The sequence below is a fragment of the Aquila chrysaetos genome, chromosome 24, assembly GCF_900496995.4.
Source record: "Aquila chrysaetos chrysaetos chromosome 24, bAquChr1.4, whole genome shotgun sequence".
NCBI lineage: Eukaryota > Metazoa > Chordata > Aves > Accipitriformes > Accipitridae > Aquila > Aquila chrysaetos.
In genome coordinates this window covers 858,606-872,810 of record NC_044027.1, presented here as the reverse complement: position 1 = coordinate 872,810, position 14,205 = coordinate 858,606, and the positions used below count along the sequence as shown (strand labels likewise).

The window sequence follows — 14,205 nt, the reverse complement described above, 5'->3', positions numbered from 1 at the left end:
CCGGCGGCGGCGCGGGGGCCGCCGCCGCTCCCGGCATGCTCCGCGCGGGGCCGGGCCGGGCCCAGAGCTGCCAAAATGGCCGACTTCGAGGACCGGGTGTCGGATGAGGAGAAGGTAGGGAGAGGGCCGCCCCTCCGTGGTGGGCCGGCGCCGCTGTCCCCGCAGCACCGGCAGGAGGGCAGCGGGCGGGGGGGAGGAGCTCACCCGGTGCGCCGGCGGGCCGACCCGCGGCCCGGGGGCCCGCCGCCCCGGGGCGGGCGGGCCCCCGAGACCGGCCGGGCGGCCGCTGCCCGGGTGAGAGGCCGGCCGGCTGGGGATCAGCGGTGACTTATCAGCGCCACGCTTTGCGTTTCGGTTTCCTTATTGCCTGGGTGCAGCTGAGGTGCCTCGGCGCGTCTTTGTGCGTGAAAATACGTTTTCTGCTCTTCGGCTTTGTTTTCCCAGGTCGACAAAGTTATCGGTGTCTTTAAAAGGTGCTGTGCAAGCTGCTCAGTTCCAAAACGCTGCTAGAGCCTGTCTTCACGTTTTCTGCTTGCCCCAGCTCCTCACAGTAACTTTGATGTAGAGCCTACAGATTACACTGGATGGAAGGGACTAAGCAGAAGCAAATAGAGCGATATTTATTTTAGGAAAGGGAGAAATGAACAGATTGTTTCTCTTGCGTAGGAATGTGGGAAAATTACAGTCTTACAGGCAGCGCTGAGTTTCATTTAACAAACGAAGAGGTCGCCTTTTCTGCCAGGTAGCGCTAGTTACCTACAAATGGTAGTTAAAAAATCCACCGTTACTCTTCCTTACATCATAAGAATGTTACATGTAGGTTTTTGCTTTGTTTCTTAATGTCCTGGAGGGGGCTTTAAGGCTCATAGATCTTCAAGGACCTACGAGTCTGGAGCCTGCTTTCAGTTTTCCCTTAAACTGCCAGTTTCGCCTTTGTTACAGTGACATTGACTGGGAAACAAGCAGATAGAGCTTTCAAGGTGCAATTCACCGTTTAGTTAATATTTTAGATTACATGAGCATTGTTTGAAATAAATATTCCAAAACAGAATTCATATGGTCTTTAGCGCATAACTGAAATCTATCTAATGGTGTATAAAATATTTATCTGACGTCATTTGGCGGAATTTCGTTTGAACTGCTAAAATTGAAGTTGTCATTGCATTTGATGTGAAAATTAAAACAAAACTGAAGCTTGGTCATGCTGGCAGTTATGGTGGTACAGGTCTGAGAGCAAAAGAGGTGAAGTAAATTGCCCTTGGTAATCTAGCAAGTCCTTCAAGAGCTGGAAGTAGAACTGGGGTCCCTGTTCGTAGGCTCACATCTAGGCTAGCTGTTTAGTCTGGGAATGAGTCAGTGTTGCAAGCATCTGGGGTCACTAGGTGGGGTTTTTTCCTTCTCCTGCTGCATTTACCTGAAATCTGCAGTTCTTTCAAAGCACTTGTGGGGAAGACTTGTCCTTTGAGAAGAGGCTTTTCAGAACTACATGTCCCAAAGTACTTTATTTGGCAGAGTAGATAGAATTTCAGTTGAAGTCAGAGCCTACATTCTACTTCATGTCCCGGCTCAGGCAACCTGTATTCAATTTAAAGTAGCTCCATGCCTAGCATGGGTAGAAAAGGATAATCTTAAGCAAGGATCTGAAAAAGAAACATGCAGCAAAGATTTAGCATAGTATCCATTTCATAACTGTTCAGATAGGTCTAGAACTTTTATATGTGTTGCCTTTTTTCAGTCTGAGTTTACCAGTGCTTTAAAACAAAGCAAAGAAACAAACAAAAAAAATCTATAGAGCAACAAAATTAATTCATTTCATCCCCCCTCCAAGCCTCGCTTCTTTATCCTCTATAGACGTATTTTAAGTAAGCTAAGGGATTCATTTTAGTTTAAGGTCTGCTGCAATGTACCCTATTGTCTACTTAAGTTCATTCTGCTGCCATTTTGCCAGCTTAAACTAATGGTTGAGCAGCTTCCCTCTCAGACACTTTCCCCATTTTAGAAGCAGGAAGTTCATTTTGCTAGCGTGCTGCAAAGCTACCTGAAATGGCAACGATGGCCAGGAAGTAGGTCAGTTTGCAGAAAGTCTTACTTTCATGCTTCTGCAAATGAACATTCTGCCACCGTGCTGACACTACTTTGAAACAAAACAACTCTAAAACCCAACAGCGATTCAAATGCTTGACATTTAGAATTACTCTGCAGCCCGTTTCCTGCACTCCACTCCTGATTTCAACAGTTTGACTTAGATGCTTTGTATTTTATTGCTCCACAAGAGAGGAAGGGCTAGGGATACTTTATAAAAATGAACACTGTTGACTTGCAGTGTTTGCTTTGTTTATGGCTGGTTTTGTGATAATGCTTGATTGAAATGTGGAGTCCTTTCTGTGTTGATTTAATTTTGTTCATCCTTCCAAGTGGAAGAATTTGTGGAAGACTGTAAAAAGCCCTCCTGTAATACTTGTTTTTTTCACAAGTATATGTTTATGAGAACCCATTGATCTAAAAGTCAATCTATTAAAACAGTGGTCCCTTTTATGAGGGTTCCATGTACAGTACAATTCTGCAGCCACAACATTTTTGCATAAATTTATAAGATACTATATTTTATGGCTTTTTAGGGGCTTTATTTTTCTGTATGTTGAAGCACCTTATAAAAGCGCATCTGTTCATCTGGGGAGTTAATTTGCAGGAGGTATCCTAGTGCAATCCTCCCACTGAGAGGCACCATGGCATGAAGTGGTACATATTTGTAAGTGCTTTAGCACAGCGATATGCCTGTACTAGTGCTTACACTTGCGCTTTCTCAGAAAAGCACACGGTGTCATTTCAGAAGGCTTTCAGCCATTTAGGGCTGGCTCTCAGCAAAGTCCACAGAGGATATAAAGCAGCAGTGTCCCTCTTAATTACTGCTAGGTTATCTTCATCACCATCCAGACTTCTGATAGTGAAATCTAACAAGATTATGGCAGCAATGTGTCCTAATTACAGTTCTTTAAATAGTGAAAATTTTCAAACAGTAGGAGCTGCATTTTTAGGATTGCTGTATACTTACCAACCTTATCTAAAAGCAGAAAATTAGGAGAAAATGGTTTGACATTCTGTACTGTACCAATTACACAAGTTACTGACTTTTTAGTTTTTCATTTGTATTGCACAGTTAGTTCAGGCATAAAGAATGTATATATATTTTTTGAAATAGATGCTAATTTGGAAGACCATCTATTTTTATCTGAAGCTCAATCCAGTTCAGGCAGAGTTGTTACTACTGTTGGAATAAGGCAATATACTCTTTGTTTGGAAAGGTGTTTATTTCCTTTCATGACTTGCTTTAAATCATTATGTGACAAACAATACAAACAACAATTTCTAATTAAAACAGGGAAGACTGTTGAGAGAAGCAAGTTATTTCCAGCTCTGGCAATAATTCAGCTGAAGCAGTTGGCTATATACACACTCCTGTGTTTTACTGCTCAAAATGAGAAGCAGAAAAAGTAATCAGAGTTGTAATGAGCACTGTTCTGCAGTCATCTTCAATAAACATCTAGTTGAGCAAGTAAGGCTTATTGCACAGCTTTGTTAGCTGTACTTATTGGAAGAAATGTGACATTTTTATTATTCTAAGAGAGAGGTTTAATTTTGTGACATTTCCTGTTTCAAGTCTTCCAAGATAATTCTATTCCCTTTGGTCCTGTAAAAAACATAAAATATTTTATTATGAAAACCATAAACTTAACTTCGTAGTTTCAACAGAATCAGTACCTAGACCACCTAAATTCTAACAATGCAAGACGTGTATATTGGATTTCAGAACACAATGCAGCTTTATTACTTTTAGAAGAGAATGGGGTTTTGTTTTCCAGCTTCAAAGTTTGCAGACATTGAGGTATTTTCCTTACAGTTGGCCTTTTCAGTTATTTATTGTATCACTTTCAGTTCCACATGCCTGAATTCTTCCACCACTCTGACAGTTCATGGCAGGACTACAGTAGTTTCCAATGAAATACTAGTTCAAGATGAGAGGAGTAACATGCCACAGAATGGCACAGGTGGTGGGTCTACTGCCCAGGGTTAGAAGTGACATGGGCAGCATTAGAGGATCAAGAAAGAAAAAACAAACAAACAAACAAACAAAAAAAAACCCACCAAAAACACCTGCTGAAATTTGGATGGCTTCATTTGGAGGCTGCATCTGATGTCTCTGGTTCATTTTGGCACTTCCCATCACCTCCCCCATTCTGTCAGTTCCCAGCTTTTACTTTCTATCTTCATACCACCTTCTGCACTCCAAGCACATCAGTGGCTTTTCAAAGTCCATGAGGCACAATTAACTCTGGAAGCAGTCCCATGGCAGTTGATGTAATTGGTTTACTGCTCCATTTCTAGAGGTATCAACCGCTCATCCTTCACACGCTGTTTGCTGTGAAGCAATGGCATCTCCTTCAGCCAGTCATCAGCATCAAACAAGCTGCATCACAGGGAATCACAGTGTCCTGCAATATATGTCGGACACTCGTTAGCTACGTGGTTGTACTGCAGGTTACCATCTAGTTTCAGTGTCACTTTTACCACAGTGGTTTCTTATTCTTTATATACCTTGCCATTTAGGTTTCTGATTACTAGCAAGGATCAGGAAAAAACGTTGTTTAGGAATGTCACCAGAAAGAGCAGCTAGCCAGCATTCGTATTCTTTAAATAGGTTAGTACTGTGCAAGTTGAACAGTTCACATTTTTACAGGCGCCCATGTGAAGTTTGCACATCTTCCTGAGTACATTTGGAATTATGCTGCTTGGTTACACTGAAAAGAATCTGGTCTTATGAGACTATTTTTATTTTGAAAATGCGTGCTTCGATTTCTCCCTAAATCCAGCACTTCCTATCACTGTCAGCATTGGTTTTGTTGGTGAATTGCTTCAGTGTAGGTTGCAGTATGTATGAACTCAGTAAATTATCTTTTGTCTTTAGTTCAATTACTTTTCTGCTTCATTGTAGGTGCGTATAGCTGCAAAATTCATCACTCATGCACCCCCTGGAGAATTCAATGAAGTATTCAATGGTAAGTAAATACAGAAAAATGATCGGTGGTGTTTTCTTCATGTTTCCTCTATTATACGAGCCTAAGGCTGTGTCACAATATACTGTTTTTTAAGTTTAAGTGGTGAGAGAAAAGCATGCTGTCATTCTGTGACTACATATGCTTAATAAAATGATTTAACCATTTTAATGTTTGCATTTGTAGAGTTGAAAATGAAATGCATAAAGAGAAACATTTGATCAAAAAATGCAATAACCTACCTGAATTCTCTCTTCTCCAGATGTCCGGTTATTGCTCAACAATGATAATCTTCTCAGGGAAGGAGCAGCACAGTAAGTATTGATACTTCAAACAAGTCAAATTACCATCAGAAGTGTATATGTTTTCTTACACCCATCATTGTGTCATGCATGCAAGCCATTTGTTGTATTGAGAGCAATCTTCTGTAATTCCTTATCCCCCCCCAACAAAATACATAATGAAAGGCATGGGTGATTCTTATTAAAAGCCTCAAATTAGAATTTGTGCTGTAGAGGCCATATAAAACTGACAGGAAGGCACTCTGCCAAAAGGTTTAACTCTGCAACAGCAGGAATGTCTGATCTTGTTGAAGCATGATTTGTAAAGCAAGTGAAGCCTGAAATACTGAGTAATCCTTAGCTGATGATTAGAAAAAGAACTGCTCTCAAAAAAAAAAAAAGCTTTCAAAATACCTTGTTTACTTGCACAGTTTCATCAGAAGGTGCTTAAAGGTTATGCATACAAGCTTTTTGATGCTAAGATTTTACTTCAAGCTAGGTGACATGTCAGTCAGCAGGTCTTTACGTAAGAAAATTGTTATAAATATTAGACTACTCATTTGTTTACCTTACTGCTGTCCGAATTGTAGCTGGGGTGTTCCTGTTTTGCCTTGCCTTGCTCATATTCCCCCAGGCTGCCTGCTGTTCTACTTTTGAACTCTGTACTTTCCTGGGCATCACTAAATAAACCTGGGTTTATTTAGACCTGGGGTTTTATAGCTATCGTCAATAAAAGGTATTTAAAAAATCCTTAAAGAGTGCTTATGTGTATTATTTGCCAAATCAAGTTGAAATTTTCTGTAATGTAAATCACACCATATACTTATTCTTGAGTCAAAATAAATGTGCATGTACAGCTAAAGTTCATGTTCTTTTAATTCTTAACAGTGCATTTGCACAGTATAACATGGATCAGTTCACTCCGGTGAAGATAGAAGGGTATGATGATCAGGTAAGAGAAAACACTTGAGGTTTGTATTACTACACTGTGCAAAACCAATAAAAATGTTGTTTCATCAAGATGTTGACTAGTTTAATTCTACTCAAAACTTATCACCTCTCCTCCTTCCCCCACACATCATTTGTTCTTATAGAAGAAGCATAGGTGAAATGTTCTCTTAAAGTATTGTCTGATACTACCTAGTAACTCTAATTCATTGTTCCTTAAGTAAAGCTCCATGCTGAAGTCAGTGGAATTCTACTTAGAGTAGGAATGATTAAAGATTACTGTTTATTTAAAGTTCACTTCCAAATCCTTATGTTGCCACCTGCTTACAGTTCCTAATGACAATCAGTAGTAGATCTTTAATAGGTTTTTTTTCCATTTTCTGCATTTTTAATCCATTCCCAGCTACACTAAAAAGCATACTGTATCTTTGATTATACCAATCTAATACTATCCAGTCTATGCCAGCAAAACAATTTTTTTTTTTTTTTTTTTTTTTTTTTTTTGAGAACAAGCAGCAAGTCCTGCAGAAGATAGAAAGCTGGCCTGACCATCTGTTCTATTCTCTGAGCCAAGTACTGACCTAGCTTTTCTGGTGTCCCAGATATGTTCATGGGAGGCAGATATTTTTAAGAGGACTGTCCATAGAAATAGCTTTGACAAGAGAAAGTTACAGTACAACCCAACCCCCAAAGTCAATGTTTGGCAAGCCAGAGAATTATGGTGACTAAGACAAAGGGGAGGGAAGGTACAGTGCTGCTTTGCTGTGTACTTTAGTTTGTGTATAATAGAAGTAGCCACATCTATATACCCTTCTTGACCAGGAGAGCTATTACAACACGGACCATGACAATAAATGGTAAATTTCAGAGTAAAATTCTTTGTTTCCTTTAGAAATGGGGAAGGAAACAGCAAAAATAACTTCAAAAGCAAAACCACTTGTTTGTATTGTAAGGGTGCCCAACTTTAAGCTAAATATATACATTAATGTAATACAGCCATTTCTGGGACAGAAGACTAAGTGCAGTATTACTGTGAAGAGCAGAGAATTTGCCTACAGCCTCACTACAACTACTCCTAGTTGAAATTACTACCAAAAATCCTTGTTTCTTTATGTGATATTATAGGTCAATGAAAGAATCTGTTGAAACATTGATATCTATTCAAATAGTCAGAAAAAAATGCAAACCAGCACATTTACAGCAGTGTGAGTGTATCTTAATTTCAACTTCTTTTACAGGTCTTAATCACAGAACATGGTGATCTGGGCAATGGCAGATTTTTAGACCCAAGAAACAAACTTTCTTTTAAGTTTGATCATTTAAGGAAAGAAGCAAGTGACCCCCAGCCTGAGGACACAGAATCAGCTTTAAAACAATGGAGAGATGCCTGTGACAGTGCACTGAGAGCTTATGTGAAAGATCATTACCCCAATGGCTTCTGTACTGTTGAGTATCCATCTTGATTCACTGAAAGTTCATTGCTCCATGTCAGTCAGTACCTTGAGTGGACTTTGTGCTGGGCAGTGCTGTTCCAATTCTCCATCCTCACTAGCATTTTTGCTAACTTTGGAATAACAAGTTCCAAAGAGGGTGCAAATATCTTGGTATGCACACAGTGGTAAAGACGTATTAGACCTTATTTTTCATAGTTGTGACTGCCACGCACCTTAACACCTGCAGTTAATAAAAAGGAGGCGTTATTTGTACATACGTGCAAGTGGAGGTGTTAGACAATTAGTGGTATGTGTTTCCAGTAAGATACCACAATAGCAAGCCTCCACAATGCTGCCAAGAACAGAAATTAAGAATGGCTTTCCTCAGCTCTTGGGCCTTTTTAACTCTTTTTCTAAATACAGGTTTATGGTAAATCTATAGATGGGCAGCAGACAATTATTGCCTGTATTGAGAGCCACCAGTTCCAGCCCAAAAACTTCTGGTAAGACTATTTCATCATAGCGTATTTTCTTCTTGTACTAGTCCTCAAACAAACCCATCCTCTATGTCTTCTGACACAGTCTGAAGAGCAAGTAGTCTTGGGCTTCCCAAGAAGTTCTGCTTCTCATTCTGTAGTCTGTTTTCCTTGCAGCCCCCTTGGCACTTCCCTAGAGGCTTCAGTGTGGCTCAGTGACCTGTCCAGAGAGAAAGGCATTAGAGAGTTAGATAGATACCCCCTTACATATTTCAAAGCACAAGTACACTGGAGCTAGTCTGTACTGAAGCTGCATTGTGTTCAGCTGTGCTTCAGAAATTTAATTCAGTGCCACGTAAGGCACTAATATTGGTCATAAGGTGACCACAGAAACAACTTGCTCCTATTAATTTGGTTCTTTTTGTTGTTAGAGCTTTTTGGAAATAAGTTTTCATGCTTGGATTGTTTTTAGGAACGGTCGTTGGAGATCAGAATGGAAGTTTACCATCACACCACCAACAGCTCAAGTGGCTGCAGTGCTCAAGATCCAGGTGAGTTACTTTTTCTGGCAATAACAGGAGAAGCTGCATTGTGCTTCTCTTACATGAATGCATTCGACTCAGAATGAGATGCTGAAATACAGCCAAGATGGCCTTTTCAAGTCAAGATGCTATTAAACTATACAATTCAAGAAATTAATTCTTAAAACTAGTGTTTCAGACATAGTCTACAATCTGGCCTGTGGTTTATTACATAGCATTACCCTATATGCCTCCAAGTCTGCTTCACTTTATAGGGCTAAAACCTATACCATGAATTCTTTTATAATTGCTCTTATTTCAACTCTAGGCGTTTACTGCATTAACATAATCTTGAACAGTCTTGACAAAGAATGAAACCTTTTAGAAAGTCCATCCTGCTTTTAGTCTCCACGTAAGCAGAGAAGACTGGCACAACAATGCTGTTGTGCCATTCTGGTAGCATTTGGGGGCTCTAGGGATTATAAAATGAGTGTTAATGATAACCTGCATTTTGTCTCTTTGTTCAGGTTCATTATTATGAAGATGGCAATGTTCAACTGGTTAGTCATAAAGATATCCAGGACTCCGTACAGGTTTCAGTAAGTATGGTAAAAGATTTTTTTATGATAAAGCAATTAATTTATTTCTTAAGCATCTCATGAAGCATATACTTCTATGACTACATTCTCTTGACTTTAAAGTAATATAATTTTAGGGTGACTAGTCAGTGTAGTTATAGTGTTAAGGGTCACATGGGAAACCCAGATTCTCAACTGCTTGAAGTTAGACCGTGTTAGAAAGTAGTCTCTCTTGGAAGGCTTATCTTACAAATGTCTGTTAAAAAGAGGGCAGAATATGCTTTTCTTTCTATATGCAAGGGAAACGAACAGTAAAAGCAGTGTACTAAGGCAAAACAAGAAGTCCTGTAGTACAGTAGAGGGAGCAACAGTCACAAAATCCCTAATCTATACCATGAAGGTCTACTTCCCTTTTGCTCACTAGGGTGCAGTCCTGTTTCAGTGTGGAGCACAAGCTCTAGCCAATACATACCTCTGTGTTGAGCCTCACTGAGACACATCCGTAGTAAGTGAAAGGAACCCAGCTACAAACATGAGGCGGAAGCTGCTGTTGTTATCCACTTCATCTATACTCAGCCTATCATTTGAGAAGAAATCTATTGTGTAGCTTTTGTAAGTTGCCGTTAAACATACAAAAATTTATTTTTCCCCTTTGTAGAGTGATGTCCAGACAGCTAAGGAATTTATTAAGATAATAGAAAATGCAGAAAACGAGTACCAGGTAAGATCAGCGGTGGTTAAATAAATAGGATGGAATCATATCAGTCTCCATTTACAGTTAATGGAAACATGGAAAATTGACCTCTAAATCTGTTTCTGGCTGAATCTGGTATTGACTGTAAGAATTACTTAGAAAAGGGTAGTAGTATTTGTTTAAAGAACATAGTTGTAAAGCTATTTGTAATTAATAATCAAGTTTGCTGTATAGTTATTTTAAAGGGTTACAAATGATGCCTGGAACAAGCATGGAAGGGGGGGTGGGTGAGTCTTAAGTATTTTCCTCTGTGACAGTTAAAAATACTGAAGAGGAAATTTGTGCGACAGCTTTTTACATTGTCCCAGCCTGTGTGCAAGGAGACTCGATACAGATAAGTCAGTGAAACACCTCTAAGGAGACACTGCTACATTCACAGGGGAGTTTAATAAAAACCCTTTGACTTGCACACACACTGGTGACTGCATTATTAACTTAGTCAATAGTGTGCCTTCACCTTGTAGAAGGGGTTTTGTGGCTTTAACACCAAGTCATGCTTTCTCAGAATGTCTTCTTGCTGCCATAACTGAATCTACTTGCCATTGCAGACAGCAATCAGTGAAAACTACCAGACTATGTCAGACACCACTTTCAAAGCCTTACGCCGGCAGCTACCTGTCACCCGCACCAAGATCGACTGGAACAAAATCCTCAGCTACAAGATTGGCAAAGAAATGCAGAATGCTTAATGCGGAAATAAGATTTATGAAATGTTTGTGTGCAAAAAACAAATGTGGTCCTATGCCAAGTAGATGGTTTCTAAACCAGTGCAGCATTTTTCTAGGGCTTTCGAAGTTAACAGGTTTTCTAGCCTCAGAGAGAACTGTGGAACAAATAGTGTTGTCTTTGTGTTTTGTGTTTCCTGCCACATAAACTTCCTGTTGTGACTGCATTTACTGATAGATCGTTTTAATTAAACCACATTCATGGTTCAGAAGTATAGCTGTTTTCAATCACTGATTGTACTGGTTGGAAAACTTCCTAGCTGGAAAAGCCCTATTATAAATACAGCTGAGGGTGCAGAGCATTCCCTTCACCCATATACAGCACTGCAGGTACTCCAGTAAGTTTGTCAAATCTGCCAACAGCTCAAGGCGCTATGCTGCAAGATACAATAAATGCAAAAGACAGTAAGTCCTTATGTATCCTTATTACTGACCTCCACAAAGCAAAAAACCTGCAGGCTTAGATTTTACTATACAAAATGAGTTTACAAGATCCTTTACAGAAATCCCTACGCAGCCAGCTCTTCCAGGGACGCAATTTTTTTTTTTTTAATCTGAAGATTTGAGCCATGTTACCTAAAAATGAACATTTTTGCTATCCCCTGCCTCATGTATGTACGGTTATCGGACATCTGCATTTTTACAGAACTACAAAGTTCCTGTGTTGAATCACTGCTGATCCATGTAGGCTGGATGGTGATTAAAAATGCAAATGTCTACAGAATAATAGGTATGTTGTGCTTTAATGCTTTGTGGCAGGTTCATAGAATTTGTATCACAGGTGTATGGATGGATAGTGTACAAAATAAATAAACTTGCACCAAAGTGAGAGAAAAAACCTTTCCATTTTGTCTCAATTGTGGCCAGTTTCTTGTCATACTTAAAAGGGATTTTGGAATTAATCTCTTCATTGCTCTCTAAATGCTTGCTCTATGTTACTTTTTTTTTTTTTCTGTAAAATCAAAAATAGCAATCCTACCAGCTTCTCTTAAGAGGAGGTTGAAGAGGCATGCATATGCCTTTCTTTCTCAGTCAGAACTCAGAATGTGGATTCACTGCAAAATGAAACCCCTTTGGTGAACTCACTTTGCTTTGTTTGCACTTGGTTATCACTGGGCCTTCTAGCAGGTTCTGGTTTTTAAACTGGCTAGTGTCTTCCTATTTTTAAATACACAAAGAAAGGGGTTGGGAAGGTAGGGATGGGACTGCCTGTGCATTGTGCATTACACTTCAGGTTTTGCACAGTAATAACACAAAATAAGCATGCCTATCCTTTGTGAGAAGTTTTGTCTAAATAAAATATATTTGTATTTGCTGTTGAGACTGACCATTCATCCTACAGGCATCCTCTGTATCAAATAGTCTAGTAGAAATACACCGGTCTTTGTTTTAAAGCCATTTGTGTCTGTTCTTTTCGTGGTCTCGCTTCTGTTAGCTCCTGATGAAGGCAGATCTACCGGTAACAGTCTGAAAGCAGGGGTGGTATTGCTTGCAAACCCACAGGTGATGCTCCCACCCTGCTAAGCAGACCAGAGAACTGGAGGTCTAAGAACTTGCAAGTTAAAAACAGTCACGCAGCTCTAATGAAGCACTTTACCCCACGGAAAATAGCAAACAATGTTATTCCACTCATCATCTGTGTCTTACTGTAACACCTACCTTGCTTCTACTCGGCTTGTGAAGCACGGCTGGATGCATCCAACGCCGGGTGCACTGGACAAAGCAGGACTCTTCTGGAGGATTTGCACACTGCTGTGCAAAGAGCTGCTCAAGGACAGCGCTTCTGCCAGCGGGTGTTTGTAGAAAGGGTTTCCTCCCTGCCCGCAGCGCCTAGAGGAGATGAAAGGTTGTGTGGACGAGCACCTAAGGTGCTGTGGTCTGTGGCCATGGTCCCATCCAGACAAGCACTACAGCAATTCCAAGAATGTGAAGCTGAAGCAGCGGCCCAAGATAAGGCTGTGCACACAACAGAGCTTTTATCTGCCTCAAGGCTAGTCTTCCCCACTCTGGGTGAATTACACTGCAAGTAGTTCACTGCCACTTGTTCCAGCCTTAAGACCATTTCTATCTCTTTGTCCTCCAAATCTTTAGCTAATCATCCTTTAGGCCAACCCATTCCCTGCCTGGCCCCTGGCCCTTCTCCCCCACCAGCCTTCCCTACAGCAGGCTCTGCTATCCCAGTCCTAGCCCCCCCCCAGCTCCCGTTTCTTCCTTGGAAAAGCAACACTTGGTGTGACTCACCGCCGCTGGGGCACTAAGCAAGTGCCAGCCCAGCGGTGATGCATGCCCAGAGACATTCTAATCCTTAAAGCTATCGGCAATTATCTGCTGGAGACCAGAGGTTTCAGCAGAGACTGAGGCCAGCTCCGGAACAAAGTATATCCTGGGCTGGCTCTGCTGAAGTGTACAAAAGTCAAAGCCGGACCCCAGATGAATCACAGCGAGCAGGCACCACAGCTTGGCTGAGCCAGGGAAGGCAAAGCCAGCCCAGCCCAGCGCTGCAGGATGAGTCCTGCCAGCCCAGTCAGCAGCCAGGCTACCCAGCTGCTCCCCATGGAAAGAGCTTTCCTCTCTGTTTGCAGGATCAAACCTTAAAGCTCCAGGATTCTGCCTGCGATACATGACAGAAAGACTTACAAGCAACTTCTCCAAAGGCAACATGCCCATTTTTCAAGCCTCAGAGCCCTCCTGCAACATGCAAGGGGCCCTACACGTGTCATCACAGTCTTATCAGCCACCTCCAGACAGTGGCAGGTCATTAGTAGAGCTTGGGTCAGAGGAAAAGCCACCAGAGCTACAGTGGGGAAAACAGCAGACTTACCCCAACATCCTTGGGCTACATACAAGGCAAAAGAAGCACCATGAGCAATCCCAGGGCCTTGAGCCATTTTACAGAAGCAGGTCAGGGATGATCATCCTCACTAGGCAGGCTGGAGGATGAAAACACAGAAAACCAGGGACAGAGACAAGCGTGAAAACCAGCTCTTACTGCTGCTGCTGCCCTGTTTATAGAGCAACTGTGTGAGCTGTGGGAGTTCTTGCCCCTCATCACGGGATACAGCGATACAACACACCTGGGCACCTCTCCTGCCCCGACAGACAGCCGCCCGGGTGTGAGCTGGCGGCCTCTGCTCTCCCTCCCTGGGGGCAATTACTGCCGGGGCTGCGGGCCGGGGGAAGGCAACTAGCCCAGACGCTGGACGCCCGACAGCTCGGCTCCCCGCGGCCCCACAACCGCAGCCGGGGTCGGGTGCGTGTCCCTCACTTCTGGGGTAGCCCTGCGAGGGGGGTGTGCACCCCTCGGAGTCCCGGGTGGGCCAGCCCCCGCCCCAGACCCTCGCACGCAGCCAGGGGCAATTCCCGCGGCCGCGTGGGTCCCGCAGCCGGGACCCTCCGCGGGGTGCGGGACCCCCGGTGAGGCTCTCCCCTAACCGGGCA

General features: G+C 42.0%; 1 protein-coding gene and 1 long non-coding RNA gene across 8 annotated transcripts; one reads left to right on the top strand and one right to left on the bottom strand.

Annotated features, from left to right (window-relative positions):
* Positions 1-14: 14 nt before the first annotated feature.
* On the top strand, positions 15-12,161 carry CAPZA1 (capping actin protein of muscle Z-line subunit alpha 1). The gene is made up of 10 exons (XM_030001121.2): positions 15-114; positions 4,991-5,054; positions 5,314-5,365; positions 6,221-6,284; positions 7,519-7,725; positions 8,137-8,216; positions 8,662-8,740; positions 9,238-9,309; positions 9,947-10,009; positions 10,591-12,161. Exons 1-10 carry the CDS (start codon positions 76-78, stop codon positions 10,729-10,731), a joined length of 861 nt encoding a protein of 286 aa, XP_029856981.1. The 5' UTR covers positions 15-75; the 3' UTR covers positions 10,732-12,161.
* On the bottom strand, positions 3,290-14,205 carry LOC115335431. 7 transcript variants are annotated; one of them, XR_005931368.1, is made up of 6 exons: positions 13,589-14,205; positions 12,427-12,597; positions 12,096-12,220; positions 9,761-9,865; positions 5,294-8,409; positions 3,290-4,490 (listed from the first exon to the last, which is right to left on the bottom strand). It is a non-coding gene; the product is annotated as an uncharacterized LOC115335431 (long non-coding RNA). The 7 variants fall into 7 exon arrangements; XR_005931371.1 differs by lacking the exon at positions 9,761-9,865; XR_005931373.1 differs by lacking the exon at positions 12,096-12,220.